Source organism: Stegodyphus dumicola, chromosome 8, assembly GCF_044657685.1.
Source record: "Stegodyphus dumicola isolate Sdum_Otavi_A_Nest chromosome 8, ASM4465768v1".
Taxonomy (NCBI): Eukaryota; Metazoa; Arthropoda; class Arachnida; order Araneae; family Eresidae; genus Stegodyphus; species Stegodyphus dumicola.
The window spans coordinates 43,356,548-43,377,393 of NC_140775.1; the positions used below are offsets into that span (position 1 = coordinate 43,356,548).

The 20,846-nt window shown below is 33.7% G+C and overlaps 1 protein-coding gene across 1 annotated transcript in view; it reads right to left on the bottom strand.

Annotated features, from left to right (window-relative positions):
- LOC118200330 (chymotrypsin B-like) overlaps positions 1–1,288 on the bottom strand; it is a 134,610-nt gene extending 133,322 nt beyond the window's left edge. Inside the window, exon 1 of the mRNA XM_085821790.1 lies at positions 1,134–1,288. Within this exon, the coding sequence (XP_085677916.1) occupies positions 1,134–1,197 (64 nt within the window). The 5' untranslated portion in view covers positions 1,198–1,288. The remainder of the gene's footprint in view (positions 1–1,133) is intronic.
- Between the last annotated feature and the right edge of the window lie 19,558 nt (positions 1,289–20,846).

The following is a 20,846-nucleotide window of genomic DNA, read 5'->3' on the forward strand; positions in this document are numbered from 1 at the left end:
AGCTATTTTTTTCCACTTTTACATCAAATATGCTTAACTTTCAGTAAAGTTTCCCGTGCTTTATAAAGGTGCTATACATCCTGATCGAAATTTATCTTTTTTTTATACAGGTACATAGCATTTAAACTTATTAACAAATAGGTATTTACGCTTTTATGAAAACGTAAACAGCTTTTTTAACTATTTAAAGTTAAACTTAATTAACTCAACTATACTTGTTTAACTCTCTTTGATCTGGCGAGTTATCATTTGTATTAATGAAACGGACTCTAACTTCAACAATTCAGGCAAAAACTAAACATAATTAAAAATTTTGTAAAAAATATAGCTTCTAGTAGAATTAAAATTGTATAAATAATAGCTATCTCCAGTATTATTACGAGATTACAGCAGTTCAAATGTTTAAATTTGATTTTCTATTACTAAATAACTCGGCTGCAGATAATAAAGTTTCTAAACATACATTCTAACAGATATATATAAGGCTCATCATCATTGAATAACACAATATACTTGGTGGTTGCCACATTACTCTCCCTAAATTAAAAATTCAGTCGCCATTTAAATTGAAACTGCTTTGCAATCTGGTGAAAGATGATAGAAAAAATAGAATTTACAGAATTGAATTATCATAAAAATAATTATCTAAACTAGACGCTCTTTCACTCCCTATCCAATAGAAGCATTCGTTGTAGTTAGCTTTCTCACTGACTTGAAATATCGGAATATGTAAAGGATATGAAATATATGTATATAAAGCACTGAGCGGATACCTACGAAAGCATATGAACTAGGTGTGAACCACCAAAGCTTACTCATAAACTTAACAACTCCAATTCTTCTCGATGTTAAAAGTTAAAATTTTAAGCATCAAATATGGTAAATTATGTTATTCTTAAGGCCTTATATTTTTACTTATTTTTATGAAACTGTACATGGGCTTATAGCACAAAAGTAATTATTCTGAAATTCAACAACTCACGCAATGAAGGGTTATCAAGATATTACATTCACATATGCTAACACTTTTTTCAATCAATTTTTGGAAACTTCAATAACGGGAATTAAGTTTAGGAGTAAATACTCCTATTTAAGAAAATCGGTTCGTAAGATTACTAGAAAGGTAAATTTACCTTCGCTATAGCCGAAGTACAGCCAGATGGCGAAAGAAAAGAAGCTGATCCACACTGAAGACATGGCTGTTCTCTTCTTTCAACGTCAGCGACTATTAAGACCTAATTTGATATCATTATTTCAAGCCGGAGAAGGTTATTCCCACAGGTGTATAATTCCCATGGCTCTCTAAAGGCATAAAAAGGCAATAACTAACCCTTTTTATCTCAATGAAGATACAGCGTTGCAAATTACCACTGAGGTAATATTTTTACTTGTCTTCCTATGCATATGTAATTTCGTAATCGCAGCACAATCCTGTTAAGACGTTTATCGATAGCCATAGTATTAGCAATATCTTAAGCAAAAACATTTATCAAGAAAATAACCTTTTTAAAATTAACTGGATTATTAATGACGAACTTGTAGAAACTAATAGGCTTCTGAAAGTGGAAACATGAAAAATCTTTTGCCCGGATTCGAATCGTGGATCTTGAACTTATTCGCTAGACGTACTAACAACTCACACCATAAGACCGTACAGATGAGTTCACAGGACACAATTTTTTTACATTCTACCCCATTCATAGGGCAACTGCGGAGAGACACGAGACCCAATCGACTAAGGCCAGATGATGACAAACTGTCATTCATCATATTTTAGTTATAGCGCTATTATTCTAGGCAATATTTATATCTTTCGAAGAATGATAATTTCAACAAATCAATTGTCCCTTCGCCGGAATTTGAACCACGACTTCCATTTGCTAGCTCAACGTGCTAAGCACTTACATCAGGACAGCAAGCCACAGAGGTCTAGGCAGACGGATTTCTGTTTTGATATACGGCAGAGCATTATTTTTTCCTTTCATAAACGAAGAATTTTAATTAACCCTCTGTTAAAACTACAAGTATACACCACTTAGCGTAATTTTCCCTCTAGCGTTTTAGCTCCAGGTTCTGAAATTAAAAAAAATATTGCCGTAATTTTTCCATTCCTGAATAAGTTCAGAGAACAACCTCTCCTAAATTTTAAAAAAAAAAAAATAAATAAATAAAAAAAAATAAAAAATAAAAAAATAAAATAAAAAAATGGACCCGTCCACGTAGTGATTGTTTTCGTTTTACTAATACAGATCAGGCCAACCAGCGGCCGAGCGGTAAAGTCGCTGAACCCTGGTAGTTCGGTTTGCGGTTCGAATCCTGCGAACGGGCTGGCTGCATGGGCGTTTTAGTGGTTTTCCCCATGTGTAACGTGTATACAAGTCAGTTTCCCTTAGAAAGTCCTCCACGAAGGCATTCCTCCCTTTAGGCAGATAGGCGTCGAGGCTTTGCCATAATCACATACACACACACACTAATACAGATACTCGCAGACTACCTTCGAAGATGACGCTCTTCTACCTGTTGAACTTTATACCAGCTTAATACAAGAACGGATCCATCGTAACAAAGCAAACATGAACTGACATTCATTCAGTCTACGATTTCGCTGAGTCAGCTGCACATTCACCTTTTCTAATTATGAAATTCTTTAATTATGCTGCGGCGTTACCAGCATGATTGATGGTGAAGTCTCTGGTGGCTCACTTACTTCGTAATGCAAATGAATTACTACCTTCTATAGATCCACTACCTACCTTCTATAGATCTGAGACCTAAGGAGTAGCAGCGACAACAATGAGAAAAGGTGAGATTCAAGTTACAGGAAAATAGAGATGAGGATATTGTAGGACCCACCAGCGGCCGAGTCGTAAAGTCTCTGAGTTCGGCCCGAGGCTCGAGTCCGGCAAATGGGCTGGCTGCATGGGCGTTTTCGTGTTTTCGCCTTCTGTAAATACTAGGCAGATTCCCTTAGAAAGTCCTCCACGAAAACATACTCCCCTTCAGCCAGATATCCCTCGTGACTATCTGCTGTAATTAAATAAACCAAAACCAAACCTTTAGATATTGTAATATATTCTTCTTATTGAAATGGAAATTCCTCCGAAATAAATAATATTGTTATAGTTACCTGTAACTTCTCCATGTCTACTTTTTATTTATTATGTTCTTACTGTAATTACATCTTTCAGAAATTAAATTATTCAAATAATTTTCGTCTCCCGTTTTTCGGACGATAAAATTAGTAAAAAAGAGAGAAAACATTCCACGGGGAAATGCAGTATTAAATGCAGACTTAAAGACTAGACTGATTCGTATTTCTGCACGAACATGCTATTTATTTCCCACTCAGGATAATAACATACTATAGCAAATACAACGCATTATCACCTCATGTATCTTTTAAAAAGGAGAGAGTTGAGTAAGTTTAATATTGCACTCCATCTGAAATTGGAATCAAGCATTTAATTGTGATTGAAGATTGTCTCAAATTAAGCCAATTCTTGCTACAAGGGGCATAAACTTGTAGTGTTCCTCACTCTTTTTGGCTAAAAGAGAGGAACGTAGTGAACTGTGTAGCGACGTATTGCTGAGTTCAAACAACTAAAGTGCAGACTCGAGAAGGATTAAAATACCCTTTTTTTTCACTCAAAATAAGAACAGTTGGCTGTTTTCTCGGTCTTATAAGAAAGCCTCCAATCGGACATAAACTCAGAATAGGAAATAAGAACTAAATTATAACTAAGAGACTTAGCCAAAGCCAACACAAGTATCTAACGTAGTTGAACCTTAGTTTAAACTAGCCGGTAAATATCAAAATGCACTTCATATACGGCCGAGCGTAACAGCTGTAAGGGAGATTTAGCCCGAAGGCAAACACGCGCCACTCAGGATTCCTAGCTCTCTCTCATGAAGTAAGTTAAACCTTCCTTAAATACTACTTCTAAGTCATTTGCATTCAACGCGATTCTAAAAACTCATTCTGGTTGGTTGTTGTAAGTAAAAACAAGAATTGATAGGAAAGCCCTTAATTTAAAGTAATTAAAATAACTGTTATAAAATTAAAATATACCTTACAAACTGAAAGTTGTGAATTCCTAAGCTCCAAAAGAATGAAGCAATTTATGATAGTTACGCAACAGCCTGCATGTGACTTAAGATACTAGATTATGAAATCAAATAAGGCTGGCTATGTTTGACTAGTACTTAATTCATTTTTGTTTATCTCGTTAACATACATTTGATAATTTTGTAGAAAATGACGTGAAGATGGCATGAACATCCAAGATGACATAAAAGAACAGACTTTAAAAAACATAATTTATTTGTAGATATTCTCGATAAGGATAAACATGCTCATACATCATTTTGGGCGGCATAAGCACTCTCCATACTTTTATAAAACAGAGATTATATCATTTGACAATGGTTGAAGCAGAAAGCGACCAGCATTTTGCAGAGCGAGAGGAAGACAAGAAAAAGCGCACAGTGCAGTCGCAGTGGTATATATACACTTATTTATTGGTTTAAATTCTGGATCTGCGTTTGGATGTGAGTTGTCGTAGTGCAAGAGAATTACGTAAGGGAGTATAAAACGGAGAGACGCAGTCCAGAAAAATTATTTTAAGCAAATTAGAACTGAAAGGACAGATAGCCAAAGTAAATTACGAAATAAAATAGATTATTTCCAAATTAAAGTTAATAATCTGGAGTTGCATATTTCATATTTTATATGCGTATTAAGCTTATATTTCCTTTAGGAAAGCAGTGTAAATGAAAGGAAAGAGTGATAGGCTTGCGACTGAAAAAAAACTATCAAATGCATAACAAAAGAAAACTTATAAATTATAAATCTACATGAAAAGTTAAAAATTAATAAAATAAAAAAAACTATAATAAAGTATACACCCCAAAAGAGTCAGCAACATTATAGAAAAAAGTAGCATCATTCAAGTAGTCAGTAAAGGAAAATGCAGAATAAGCAAAGAAAACAAAATTGAAACAACAATTAGTCAATATTGAAAAAAATGTGGTATGAGTATAGAAAACAGGTAGCATCAGTAAATAGTCAACGTAGGAAAAAACTTGTAGTATTATCATTTCCTGTTTAATTACAGAAAATAAATGCGCATTAAAAGAGATTTATTTACAATATATTAACTGTGATTTTACCCATGTGATGTGATTATGTGCTGTATTCCTTTAGAACGGCCTCTACAAAAGCTGCCCTTTCTCTACAACCCTTATGTGCTTTGTGCAATCTGTTAAATAAAATCGCTGCTAATTGAAATGGCGCCACTGTGATATCGATTAAATATGTTAATAAAAATATACTTGTAAAGCTGAGAAAGTTTGATTTGTATTTCTAATTCAGTGCAAATAATACTAAAATAATGCTTCAGTAATTAAAGGCTAAATATATATGCGTAAGATAAACAAGTATCGAAAAGCAAAGAATGAAAAGTACTTTAAAAGTCGTTTATAGAAACTAGCTCGTTAAGATTTTCCGATTGGGTTGTTAAAAGTTTCCTCCGTTGAAAGTTCTTATTTTCGTCTGAGATTTAAAAAAATAACAAATATATAAAAAGAAAAAAACTTTTCAGTATATTTTGTTCTTAACCTTGAAGTAAAAATATTTATTCTCAGTTTCTTCTTATTCGCGTAGAAATTTAAAGAAACAGTTTTTAAAAACGCTAGAATATTGGAGACTATGTTTTTGCTATTTAGTTCTGGAAGAATTTTTGTTTTCCTTCTCTCTTTAACTGAAAAATTGTTCCAGTCTATTTATTTTATAAATATAGGTCTTCAAAAAGCTTCGAATTCTATTCTTGGCAGAAACATTTTTTTTTCCAATTTTTATCCTGCCTTAATATTAAATAACTTCTCCGTCATGTGTGTAGTAATAAAAGGCGACGTTTGAGCTTAATAAATATGGAACACAAATATGCACATTAAAAAGAATTCGGTTTAAAAACGTAAAAAGGTTTAAAAACATAGTGTTGCATTTGTTTTTCAGTAGTTAACTGCAATGATCTGCATTTATGACGAGGAAGGCAAGACGGCACCTTATACTGAAAGGGGCTTAAAAAAATAGAATAATTATATAGAAAAAATCATAAAGCTAATAATAATGTTCGTATACATTTAATACTGAATTAATAAAGTAATTTTAATGTATCAGTCAAAAACGTTCTTTAATAAAAGACAACAAACAAAGCATTAATATAACAAAGGTTCTGTACTCTTCATTAGATTCTAATAATGAGTTTCAAATTCGTGAATGGGTTTAAATTAAATTATTCAGTACCGGGGTGCATAATGTGTGGCGTTAGAAATATCTCTTTAATTGCAGTAATGATACAACTTATTTGCTTGTAACTCTATTATTTTTTAATTATGTTAACAGTTGTATTTATTTCTTGTTATTTTAATTTGTTGCAATTCGTTTTTGTTTCTGTTTATTTATTTACTTATTTAGTGTTTTTTGTATATGATTTCACGCTTATTAATTGTGTATTTTATTTAATATTGAATTTGTTGCCTTATTTGTTTTTATATCTTACGTTACAGATTTTTTAATTCTGAAGCAATTGATTCTAAGGTTAATTCAAGAGAGCACATAGTATGCGCATAAATCTCTAACGAATCCCTACTTACATTGGCCGATTTCAAGCATATTTTAAACAATTGTATTAAGTTTCAGCACGTGTAATAAACGCGAAAAAGCTAAAATGTTAGAACAGCGAAAGCTTTAGGAAGAATTTGGAATAAAATCTAAATAGCTTAACTGTTTCGCATTTGATTACAGCTTTCCTAGACAGATGGTGTTACGTTTGTTTTCTCTTAGCTTTGTCCATTGATTTTATTCCTTACGTATTATCGCAACGACCTTAGCAGAAATTGTAAAATTTTAAAATGCTTCAAGCTCTGGCAACTACGCGCATAACAGTTCTTCCATTGTTAAAACCAACGTCGCCAGTTTCATTTCATCATTCGTTTTTTTTTTTTTTTTTGTTGTTGTTGTATTTCAAGGGCTTTTATTGAAAAAAATTATGATTAATTTTTTGTCTTGATTTTAGAATATGTGCTTGTGGAATTTTCCAATAATAGGAAAAACAGGCAAAACTTCTGCAGAATTACAGTGCTTTGCAACGAAATCGCTAAAATAACAATGCTTGGAATCTCTTAAGCGATCGATTAAAGCGACAGCCACAAAATTTCGACAAGAACGAAAGAAATAAAAATCCTCTTATAAGTAGAATTATTGATTTTTTTATAAATACGTAAACACGTAGTTAAAGCATAAAATATGTATAGATATAATAAGTAATTTTTCTGCACTTTTTTTTGATAAAACTCACCAAATTGCATGAAAGAAGTTGCTCTAATATTCAAGTACCTTGATTTCATGATAAATATGGTTTGATTTATTAGTTGATGGCAATGCACGTGAGGGTACTTGCCCAAGAGGAGAGAACTCTTCGTGGAGGACTCTGATTCTTATCTACATAAACATGGAAGAAACCACAAAAACGCCCATGCAACCATCCCAATTGCCTGGAATCGAATCCAGATCACACCACTAGTGTTCCCCGACTTTACCGCATGGCGGTACCTAAACTGACGTTGCTTTTCTTACCTTTGTAATATTTGTTGCGTCTTAAAAGGAACTTTATCTGATCGCTTATGAAATCAATAGGTTTTATTCAAATTCACTATCAGTTTTAAGGTTCTTTTTCACCTAATTCTGAATTCTACATTGGCTTCTTTTTTTATAATTTAGAATCATACCTTTCACCAATTTTTTAAAATAATTTAATTTCATGACAAAATAGCATTTTTAAGAGAAAAGCACTTTTTGAGTTAAATCTTTTGCTATAGACACATTACAAATACATTATTATACTCATTGTAGAAGCATTATGTAATGTAATGGAAAAAGGAGGTTACTGTTAACTTCATAATGAGCTTTCTTGCATTCCTGTAACTTATACTGCAACTATAAATGAGACTTTGACTGCACTCGAGCGTTGTTTTAAAATATACACCATGAAGACCATGACTGGAATCTCTGTGCTGATGTAAAAGCTACGGCTCCAGTTTTAAGCCTGTACGTAGAATTTATCTAATGTTGTCGCTTTTGTTAAAATGGCAATAGTCAATCAAAAAGTAGCTGTGCATCACAAAAAAGGTGCTCCCAAATACAAGAGACGAAGAAAATCATGCGATTATGAACCTTAATGGACAACAGGAAGATTCATTTAATTGATTTGTAAGTATGTCTCATTTCTCAGTATGTCAAGTACGTCTCATTTATTTATTATAAAGCTATGAGTGAAAATGGGGATGAATTTTATTATTTAAAAGGGAGACAGTAAGCAAACATAATTGGAGAAACTTTTATTGGATCGTAAATTGGACAGTTTCCTGAAATCTCAAAGACAGCTTAATGAAACGCACCAAAGTGCACAGGAGGCATTTTAGAATGTTGTATCTCCATTACTTAAATACAACAGGCGCTGCTTTAATTGTGATCACGTTTGTCCATAGCTATTTTGATAACATTAACGGAATGATAACATTAAACTATTAGAAAAAATATCCTTCAAAACAACAGCAACGTTAACTTGAAGGATTTCACTTGATCTGGTAAAGTTCATTAGTCCAATAACCTCAACAGACGTAAAGCGAATACAGACTTTGTGCTGCTGAACTTTGTGCTGCTGATACTGCTGAAGACTTTGTCATTGTCTGAAACAATGACAAAGTCTTCAGCAGGGTAAAAATAACCTTTTCATTTAAAAAGAATTTAGATCACAAATTCCTTCTCTTGTGCTACAATATAAGCCACAACTCATGATGACTCAGCGATAGAACGCAAGGTCGAATATTTACAACTGTCTGAGCTGGCAGTAAACTAATAACTGCAATGTGCACGCGATGCCAGAAACACACTATATCTTAAAATCCTAAAACCTTATTTTAAATACTGGCTGCTAAATTGCGTTAGGATGAGAAATACGGAAAGGAGAAGTTACAGTAAAGACTGAAATTATAAATAGGTTACTTGACATAAAGTTCCCTAGAAATTAATTTAATATGAATACAAGAAAAAATATAAATGAGTACTTTCACAGAGTTTTTATTAGGAAAATGCAGTTCGTCTATGAGTTTTAATTATAAATAATATCAATTAAATAGACAATTAAAAAATAAAAGTATAAATTTTCAAATTTTACTTTAAAATAAGTATATTATATTTAAATCCATCGAATTTTTAGGCTGCTAACAATAAATCAAAGATCTTGTGTCATGTCGAATGGCAACACTATGAGAAATGATTTGGCAATCTTCTTGAAAGTTAAATCTTGAATGGCATCATTTGCAACGTTACGTGTGTAATAAAAAAACCTGTAGCGTAATGTAGCTTAACAACCAAACAAAAATTTGGAAATTGAAACATACAGACGTTTGTAATTATGAGAAAGGTTTTGCAATTTGCATATCAAAGTATCTAATGCTTCTTCTGATAAAAGCATTTCCAGAAGAATAACGTAGTCAACAATTCAACAACCTTCCTGCTGGCAACAACGGGACATTTCCTGCAGAGTTTATTTCTATTAAATGACACCCACTGAGATTTCGATCGCAACCGTGTTTCTCCTATACTCGTCTGTCCAATTCCCACGAATCACCCTGCATAAGCTACAATCTTCTCTGGGTGGGAAGAGATCGAGCGAACAGTGAAGTACCACTAGAAGGGATTCAGAAGCAATTCCCATCTGCCTGTGAGGAAAAAGGATATATTTACGCGTTCTCTTCTGTGCTTTATTTTCTTTTCCAGCTGTTTTAATAAGAACTTCTTGAGTTTTGTTGTTCCTTACGGGCAGCATTTTTTTATATATCCTTTTTCAACCCTTTTTATACTTAGATCAGGATTACGATATTGTGCTATGACACATATAGAGTTAAACACTGGAAGCTAGGAACAACTAGTACGCCATATTGTTTATTCGTATTTACTTATTTTGTAAGCCTTGGGATGAGAAGATTGTTTCTGAGAAGAGAGACGACCTAGTTTGTAACTCTTTGTCTTTAAGTGGTCGTTTTATCAAATCGAAGCTTAGTGTAATAAATTGAATCACAGCGCAGATTGAAATGTATTTATTGGTTTTATTCAGTGGTTTAAAACAGTGGTCTCAAAATAACGGGCCTCGGGTCGCATGTGGCCTCTGGAGCAATTTTACATGACCCGAAGTAAGGGTGAAGCTAAAGGTAAAGCTGCATTAGAATTGGGATCCAAGAACTAAAAGATTTCCAATCCATCCCTAACCTCAACTTGTAGGGAAATTATTTCGTAACTGTTTTAATTTTTCATTAATAGATTTCACCAGTAGCTTGATTTCGTTCCTTTCATTCTTATCTCTGGCTCCAGTTTCGTCATTTGCATCTATGTAGCTGAAGAAGTGAGTTCTGTATCTAAACCTCGGAAACTAGTCCTGCAAATTTATGAATATTATGCTGAGTGTTGTTTTTATTCGTTATTCGGCATGCTATTTCAATTCAAATAATTGCTTTGTGTAGAAGTACATTTATATATGAACAGGTTTTTAATAGCCACTGAATATTATTAAGAAAAGAGCAATATTGACCGATGGGTAGATTTTAAGTGCATGGAGAAGTTAGGCTCTTCACCATGAATTGTAGATTTTTCTCTGAATTTACAAATTTATCTTTATAAAACGTAATAAGTATTAGTAGCTGAAGGATGCAGTAAGAAATAAAGAAGTTTATATTTATTTACATACAAGTATATGAACTTTTTTATATGCGTCAACGAAAAATTTACTGAATGAAAAAATACACTATTTTGTCGTTACATGCTGTTTATAACATTTTTGCAATTTGTTTGTTTTCAGGTTAAATTAAAAAGCTATTTAGTGGTTAATATAAGGTATTAGAGTTATTTAAAATAATTGTCTGGACGAAAATTTAGAAGTCAATACGTTTGAATTACAGAGTATAACCAACAAAAATATCTTTGCAGATTTCAAATAGAAAATACATACAAATTAGAATTTTTCCTTTGTTTCATTATTATTGCTGTTTATGCATGTTTTGATAAATAGTTAATAAATAATATTTAAAATAATGTTAAAATTTTTGTTCTGTTAAAAAAAAGTCTTTTCATTTTGTTCCTGGATTTCCTTGTAACTCTTCTAACGGTTCCGTAATTGAAAATCAAAATTCTAATTGATTTTTGAATACCCTATGGGACAGAAAAACTAAATCCTTAAAAATAATTAATAAAATAAAGTTTTCATTTCTATCGTTTTTGTTACTTAAAGTAATCTGATATACATAGATGTGTTTTATAAATAAGATTAATGCGAGGGACGTCACAGAAAGCATTGCAAAAAAAAAAAAAAAAAAAAAAAAAAAAAAAAAAAAAAAATTGAAATGTTTCATATTTTAAATTACGTCCAAAGGGGCGTTTTTTAACATTTTGTGTGTTACCTTTCTTTATTAAATATCATGTTCTTCGCACTTAAACCATAAGATCCAGTGCAACAGCAATATCGCAAAATAGTTTTAAAACGAGCATATCTTTAGAATTTCCGATACAGAGACTCACGCGCTGGAGATAAAAATGTTTTTTTCTGCACAACGTTGCCATTGCTCGCTTTGAAATCCTTGAGTTTGTTAATCAAAAATTCGTCAAAGTTTTAAAAAATAGGAAATCGATCATAAAACAAATTTCAAATTTCAAATTTGGTCTTCCACATGCTCATATTCGTTGGAGGATTACGTTATTCAAAATTCGATGACTCTATGTACCGTTGTTTTATCACAATACGAGAAATATACATACATTTATGCAGATTTTTCATTATTTAATTTCTTCAAATATAATGCAGGACTCTAACATTTTGTGGCAACAGTTTGAAAAGTGAACCGACATTTATGAGTCCGACGCAAAATGCCAAAACGAAACTAATAGTCCTTCGGGATTCAAATCCCTTTGGACTAAAAAAAAAAAAAAAAAGAAAAACGCTGGCGTACAAAACATAGTGGGATAAAAGATAGCAAAAGAGAAAACACCGCAGCTGTAAACATCGTGGTAAATCGTCATACAAAATATCATAGTAAAATATAAAGCACATACAAAGCAAAATAAAGCAAAGTAAAAAATAAAGCATCGCGTGATGATAACATTATACATGTTTTCTGACCATAAAATTTTAATTCAGTTTTCACATAATTATTTGTGAGCACAAAACGAAGCAAGTAATATTTTTAACTTTAAATTTAATATTTTTGGATTAACTAATAAATTTTAAATGAAAATGCAGGAAGTAATTTTTTATATTTTTTTTATAAAGTTTCAACATTTAAAATCTGGGAACTAGTAAAATTTAAAGCTACGTTTTACAGCAGCTAGTGGTGGTGGTAGTAGTGGTAGTAAGTTTTACTGGCGCAAAACCCTAAAGGTTATCTGCGCCAAATACATGTCAGTTATTTGCCCATACAAATGAGGCTTAAACAAAACAGACGAATAGACGAGATTAAAAACCATGTAAATGCGCAAAATACAAAGAAGCTAAAAATGATGGATGCTAAGATGAACTTTCTTATAATGCAGGTGATTTGTATAGGTGTAAAATCCTAAAACATGAAATATGTTAAAATAGATATTCTTAACAAGATGCAACCTCAAAACAAAATCAAATTAAAAAATGAAACCTGACTCTTTCAAGTATTGAAATAAATTAGTATTCACCTCTTTTCCGATTAAACGGTCAAGACGCTCACACATATCATACGACAGATCCACCTTACAAGGATGGCCAGGTAGTGATAATATTTTAAAATAGTATAATAAATAATAAATAGTATAGTAAATAATAAGTGCTCACGCCTTAAATTCAGTGAAGGTTCATAGCAATCTACATATAAGCTTTGAACTGGAGAAGTTCTGAAAGCTCCAGAACAAATCCGCAATGCCTGATAGTGAATTGTATCTGGTCTTCATAGAACAGAAGGCCGTGCTGATCCATAGACAACTGAGCCGTAGAGGAATGCAGAGCATTGAGCCACGTTCTGCACCCCAGGTGGTATTCGCCAACACCTTTAATATACTTAGTATCTTAAAAGACTTCTTCTTCAAATATTGAACGTGTCGAAGGAAAATCAGCCTTCGGTCGAATACCAACCCTAAAAATTTTATTTCATGTACAACTGGAATTTGTGAGCTTTTGACAAAAAAGCTCCGGATCAGGATGGACATCTCGTTTTCTACAGAAATGTACACAAGCAGTCTTCTGTTCTGAAATTACAAATCCATGATTTGAGGACCATGCCTGGATCTTGTTAAGGGTGATCTGTAATTGTTTCTCAACATACCTCATATCAGCCCCTTGGCATCTTATTTGGAGATCGTCAACATATAAAGAACCTGAGACCCTTGCACGATATTCCTTTAGAACAGAGTTTATTTTTAAACTGAAAAGTATCACACTCAGAACATAGCCTTGAGGCACACCCTCTTCTTGTACAAATACATCTGATAGTAGCGAGCCAAATTTTACTTGAAAGGTCCTAGTCTTCAAGAAATTTTGGATAAAGATAGGCAGGTTACCTCGCAAGTCACTAGTGTGTATGTCACGCAAAATACCGTATTTCTACGTCTTATTGTAAACTTTTTCTATGTCGAAGAAGACGGATACCATGTGGTTTTTTTTCTGACAAAGGCTTTACGAATAGAGGTTCGCAGATGGAGCATATTGTCGATGGTTATTTTGCCTCTGCGGAAACCACTCTGATATGGGGAGATAATGTTGTTTTTTTTTCAAGGCAATATACCAGACGGCGGTTAACTATTTTTTAAAACAGCTGACTACAGTCATAGCTGACTACATTTGGAGCCGGACTAGATCTTTGTGTATGGGATAGAGATCTCTTTGGCTCAGGCATGCTGAAATCACCAGTATAGGATTCCAAGTTGGAAGAATTGAAACCGATGGGTAACTTCTCGGACTGACGCTTAAAAGAAAGATATGCTGGTGGGTAATTACTGTCACTGCAAATAGCAGCAAAAGTCTCACCAATGGCATTTGATATTTTAGTAGTGTTGCTAATCATCCGGTCATCTTTTTCCAGAAAGGAGAGCGAATGGTCTTTATATATTCCACATCCCTTTCTAACTCTTTCCCGAACATTTTTGCTTGGAGTACAGGATGTTATTGATGACACATAGGCGATCCAAGAATCCCTCTGGCTTTGCCGTCTTACCCGTTTTGCGTTTGCTTTAGCTTTCTTGAAATCAATAAGATTTAACAAAGTGGGCTATCTACAAAAGACTCCCCAAGCTTTTCCCTGTTGTCTCAGTGATTCCTGGATGGCTCCACCACGATTTTGAGAACTTCCGGAGACTTATAGATATGAGACGTATAGAATTCGTGGCTGCCTGAATGGTTGTATGCGTAATTTTCTTCACTGCTTCATCGATGAGCACATTGTTCACCCTTTGCTCATTGATTTCGGAAAGTGACGAGAAAAGTTTCCAGTCGGCTCTATTTAAAATGAAGCGGGCAAGTCTCGGACTGGATGAGTCTCCAAGTTCTATAAACGACACGAAGACAGGAAAGTGGTCGCTATCAAAGGGGTCGTTTCCAACACTAAAAGAACACGGTGGCAGGAGTGAAGGTGAACAGATGGCAAGACTGATGGCGTGAAAGGTCCTAGTTGGCTGATGGAAGTAAGTGGATTGACCATTATTAAGCAAACATACTGATGATCTTCAATTAGCTTTTTAATTTGTCTACCTCGTGTATATTAAGATCTTTACTTCCCCAATAAGGGTTGTGAGCATTGAAGTCTCCTAGAAGGACAAAAGGTTCAAGTAGCTGCTGAGATCATCCAAATCTTGTTGATCGATGTGTTCATTCGGAGGCAAGTAAATGGAGCAGACTGAAAACAAAATACTAAAATTAATTTGTATAACGACAGCTTTGAGGCGTATGATTAAATGAACAGTACTTGATTGGTAATCAAATGAGGTGAAAACACCAACACCTCCACTGACACGTTCAACATTTGGATTATCTTTCCTCGCCAGAACATATCTCCGAAGCTTTGCATGTTGTTCTTGCTTTAGCATCGTTTCCTGTAGTGCAAAGCCCAATGGCTGATGAACATCGATAATCTCCTTGATGTTACTAAGATTTTGGTGGACTCCGATATGAAAGTAGCCATTATGTCTGATGTTTGATTTTGCGGTGCTGTTTTTTAGTTTTTCGTGGGAGGAGACATTTGGAATTTCTAGGCCCTATTCAGTTTGTATATTATCTGATTAAAAAAATACAGACATCATATCTTCTAAAAAACTACTATTCTGATTATTAATCTCAGTATCACTTTTTTGAGGGATATTTTTCTGTTTGATTTGAAATACGGTTTCCTTCCTCTGTATCGTATGAGTTGGTTCTTTGTTATTTTTACTTGCACTGCTTTGGGTTTTCAATGATGGAATGTTAGGTGTACTGATAGATCAATTATCTCCGAAGCTTTGCATGTTGTTCTTGCTTTAGCATCGTTTCCTGTAGTGCAAAGCCCAATGGCTGATGAACATCGATAATCTCCTTGATGTTACTAAGATTTTGGTGGACTCCGATATGAAAGTAGCCATTATGTCTGATGTTTGATTTTGCGGTGCTGTTTTTTAGTTTTTCGTGGGAGGAGACATTTGGAATTTCTAGGCCCTATTCAGTTTGTATATTATCTGATTAAAAAAATACAGACATCATATCTTCTAAAAAACTACTATTCTGATTATTAATCTCAGTATCACTTTTTTGAGGGATATTTTTCTGTTTGATTTGAAATACGGTTTCCTTCCTCTGTATCGTATGAGTTGGTTCTTTGTTATTTTTACTTGCACTGCTTTGGGTTTTCAATGATGGAATGTTAGGTGTACTGATAGATCAATTATCTCCGAAGCTTTGCATGTTGTTCTTGCTTTAGCATCGTTTCCTGTAGTGCAAAGCCCAATGGCTGATGAACATCGATAATCTCCTTGATGTTACTAAGATTTTGGTGGACTCCGATATGAAAGTAGCCATTATGTCTGATGTTTGATTTTGCGGTGCTGTTTTTTAGTTTTTCGTGGGAGGAGACATTTGGAATTTCTAGGCCCTATTCAGTTTGTATATTATCTGATTAAAAAAATACAGACATCATATCTTCTAAAAAACTACTATTCTGATTATTAATCTCAGTATCACTTTTTTGAGGGATATTTTTCTGTTTGATTTGAAATACGGTTTCCTTCCTCTGTATCGTATGAGTTGGTTCTTTGTTATTTTTACTTGCACTGCTTTGGGTTTTCAATGATGGAATGTTAGGTGTACTGATAGATATCTGGGTTGCAATAGATCTTGTCGATTTTACTACACTGGCAAAAGTTGTATTTGGGCGCAGTTGGAAACTTTCCACTATTTTCATAACTTCAGTATACGAAATGTTTCTATTCACTTTAGTTGTCTCAACTTCCTTTTCCAGTTTTCATTTTGGACATGAACGAGAAAAAGATGGGCGCTCACCCTTGCAGTTTATACACAATGGCACAGCGGTGCATTTATCACTATTGTGACCAACCGTCGAGCACTGAGCGCACGTAAGGTTGCCACGACAGGATGTCTTAGAGTGACCAAAGCGCTGGCATTGAAAGCATCGCATAGGGTTAGGAATACATGGTCTTACATGGCAGATGAGTTATTCTGCTTTAATATTCTTCGGCAGATCAGACAATTAAAAGATCAGGATGACGTGTTTCGTGTCAGTCAACTGACCCTCTTTACGCATCTTGATCCGCCTAACACCACAGACATTTTGGTTAGCTAACTCGGAAACGAAATGTTCTTCTGAAACACAAAGAGATCTATTTCTGAGATCACACTTCTACAGAAATTCAGAGTTTTATGCGCTGATACAGTTATAGCTACAAGTACAAATTTGGATTGTGACAAAACGGAAGCGGACTGGGTGGCCGAAACAGTATTCTATAAGCAGGTCTCCGGAACGGAGACGCTTTATCTTCCTTGGTCCACCTATACAAGAATGGATATAATATATTTGCTTACTACGAAAAGAGACACCTTTTGCAGTTCGCCAGAGAGACTCGAGACAGCAAGGAAGAGCGGACTATCAGTAGTTACTTTGGCATTTGAATCGGTACGTATTTTCTTACTAAGAGATTTATCAATTACCTCAATAATTTGGTCCTTTTCATTTGTTTTGATAAGAAACATAGAAGCCATAATTGAAAGAGAAAGGCTTCGGACCCGACAGCCCCACCCACCACGGAGTCCAACAAGAGGACACAGATTCCTGCGCCAGGGATAACGAGGTCTATAGCAAACTGAAGCTGCACAGCCCCACAGTCGGCTTTCCCGAAAGCAGGTACTCTCGAGACCTTATCCCCAAGTCACTGACACAAGGACTAGTGACCAGCCGATTGACAACAGTGAGAACAACTAAGGCACGTCCCGTTTAGCTGAAGTAGAGGCCAAAGCAGTGTGTTGAGAACAGTACCTCGTCCCCGCACGGCAAACACGTAGGCAGTTTCCTCGTATCTCGAGAACTAGAGACAAGGGCTGTTCCAGTTTCTCGTGACGAGCCCTAATCTCCGCAGAGGAAAACCACAAAGGAGAGGGGAAGGAAAAAAGCATCAGCTCAGAGGAGAGGAGACGGAAGACAGGATAGATAACTGAGGCTCCAGGATCGTGACACCCGTCTCACGAATAAGATTATTCACTGAAGGGCTAGGGTACCTCGGGATTGCCACACACGTACTCACAAAGAGCCCCTGAGAGGACATACAACTGTTAATAGAATTTCAAATTTATGTTGCTAAGTAGTGAAAGGTATTATTTAAGTAATCTCTTTTAAAAAATGATATATTGATTTGCATGAAAAAATATTATATAAATAAGATCAGAAAAGGGATGTGTGTGTATTTAATTAGGGCAAAGCACACCAGGGCTATCTGCCTAAGGGGAGGGAGGCCTTCGTGGAGTACTTTCTAAGGGAAACTGGCTCGTATACACGTTACACATGGGGAAAACCACGAAAACGCCCATGCAGCTAGCCCGTTCGCGGGATTCGAACCTCGGACCGAACTACCAGTGTTTGGCGACTTTACCGCTCGGCCGCTGGTGGGCTCAGAAAAAGGGATGATGCATAAGTTTAAAATTCTCTCACGTTTCTTGAAGCCTTATATAATAATAATGATAATAGTAATAAAACATTTATTTATTTCTAAAAATTTTTAATTAAAGCAAAATTTGAAATCAGTATTTAATAAAAACTAAATTAATGCTGTTCTTTAATAACGTAACATAATGTTAAGCATAAGTGCGTATAAATGCTCAGTTGTTATACAGACATTACAAATTATTCGAAATGTAAAAAAATTATGCATATGTTTATAGTTGACAGAAAAAATAATACGACGTCACTTTTGAACGAGAAGTAACTTTAGAGACTTCTATCGTTTTAATGAGTAGTTTTTTTTTTTTTTTTTTTTTTTTTTGTTGTTGTGTGTGTGGCAATGTTATCTGTATTTCATCGATTTGTTTTTGAGTTGAAGCTTTCGTTTTGATTGCAGATGTAAACAACATTAATAAATTTGAATTTAAATGAAAGATTTGGAATTTTCTTTTAAGAGTTTGACATATGCCTCAGTTTCGGACAGGAAATATTTGTAATCAGAGTGTACTATATTATTTCCTTGTCTTTTTTGGAACAATAGTGATACAAGATATTAAGGAAATATGCAGTAATACAAAATGAATAGAAAAAAATGCATAAAATATAAATAAATATTTATATTAATTTGCAGAATACATGCTCTATTTATTCGTCGCCAAAAATTATAACTCAGTTGAGGACGAAACTGAAAATTCATCATGTGTTTGACATCGCTAGGCTTGTCGTACTAAGACCATAAATACGTCTTAGTGAATTAAAAGTTTAAGATTATTATATGAAACTACGGTCGTGTTCTCTTTCCTTACTCTTCTACGGATGGTTCAGGGATATAATAACAGTTATTAGAGTGAAATAACATTATTCATTACAGAGGGATTATTTTGTCACTTCTTCGCCAGTTTGTTCCGATTTATATTTCCCTATCACTAAGAAAGTTTAATTATATCTCTCTCCATACTCTTTGAATGAATATTTCGACATAAATACGTAAGGTAACGGAAATGAAAACAAATAAAATAAAACGAGATTCTTGAAAATGAGTATGTGTCAGATAATAAATATTATTCGTCTTCTAGAATGCTTCAATATTTTGAGTTCATTTCTACGCCTCTGAAACAAAGTAAATATCGTAATAAAGTGAGCCGCATGAAAAGTTTCATTTCCCAGAGCAAATAATTTTTTACACTTTAAATATCATAATAGATATAACAATAAAGTTATATTTTATATTTTCTCGACTTTACAACGTAGTAGCAATTTTATTTTCCTAAAAGAATTTTTCCTTTTCTTGACAACTTGAGTTAATTGTTTGACAGAAAAAGCTAAATTTAAAGTTTATCTCGGTACTGGAAGCACCTACCATTTCTAAAATTAATAACTTTCAACATTTGGTTTGAAACAAAGGACATACAAAACACATATATATAAAAATATGTCTTTGAAACGAAAGACATATTTTTTAGACTTGCGAAAATTGTACGATAGTTTGAAAAGTTGACAGAATCAATGATTTACATATAAATTAAAATAGGGATAGCAACTGACAGATATGCTATAATATTCAATGAACACGTATAAAAATTTTGCTTTCTGAAATATTTAGATTACAGCCTATCTCGAAATAAAGTTTACCATTTTAAATTGTTTGAAAATTAAAATATTAAAAACCAATACCCTCAATTGTTGCTAACTCATGAAATATTATATTATATAAATAAGATCAGAAAAGGGATGTGTGTGTATTTAATTAGGGCAAAGCACACCAGGGCTATCTGCTTAAGGGGAGGGAGGCCTTCGTGGAGTACTTTCTAAGGGAAACTGGCTCGTATACACGTTACACATGGGGAAAACCACGAAAACGCTCATGCAGCTACCCCGTTCGCGGGATTTGAACCTCGGACCGAACTACCAGTGTTTGGCGACTTTACCGCTCGGCCGCTGGTGGGCTCAGAAAAAGGGATGATGCATAAGTTTAAAATTCTCTCACGTTTCTTGAAGCCTTATATAATAATAATGATAATAGTAATAAAACATTTATTTATTTCTAAAAATTTTTAATTAAAGCAAAATTTGAAATCAGTATTTAATAAAAACTAAATTAATGCTGTTCTTTAATAACGTAACATAATGTTAAGCATAAGTGCGTATAAATGCTCAGTTGTTATACAGACATTACAAATTATTCGAAATGTAAAAAAATTATGCATATGTTTATAGTTGACAGAAAAAATAATACGACGTCACTTTTGAACGAGAAGTAACTTTAGAGACTTCTATCGTTTTAATGAGTAGTTTTTTTTTTTTTTTTTTTTTTTTTGTTGTTGTGTGTGTGGCAATGTTATCTGTATTTCATCGATTTGTTTTTGAGTTGAAGCTTTCGTTTTGATTGCAGATGTAAACAACATTAATAAATTTGAATTTAAATGAAAGATTTGGAATTTTCTTTTAAGAGTTTGACATATGCCTCAGTTTCGGACAGGAAATATTTGTAATCAGAGTGTACTATATTATTTCCTTGTCTTTTTTGGAACAATAGTGATACAAGATATTAAGGAAATATGCAGTAATACAAAATGAAT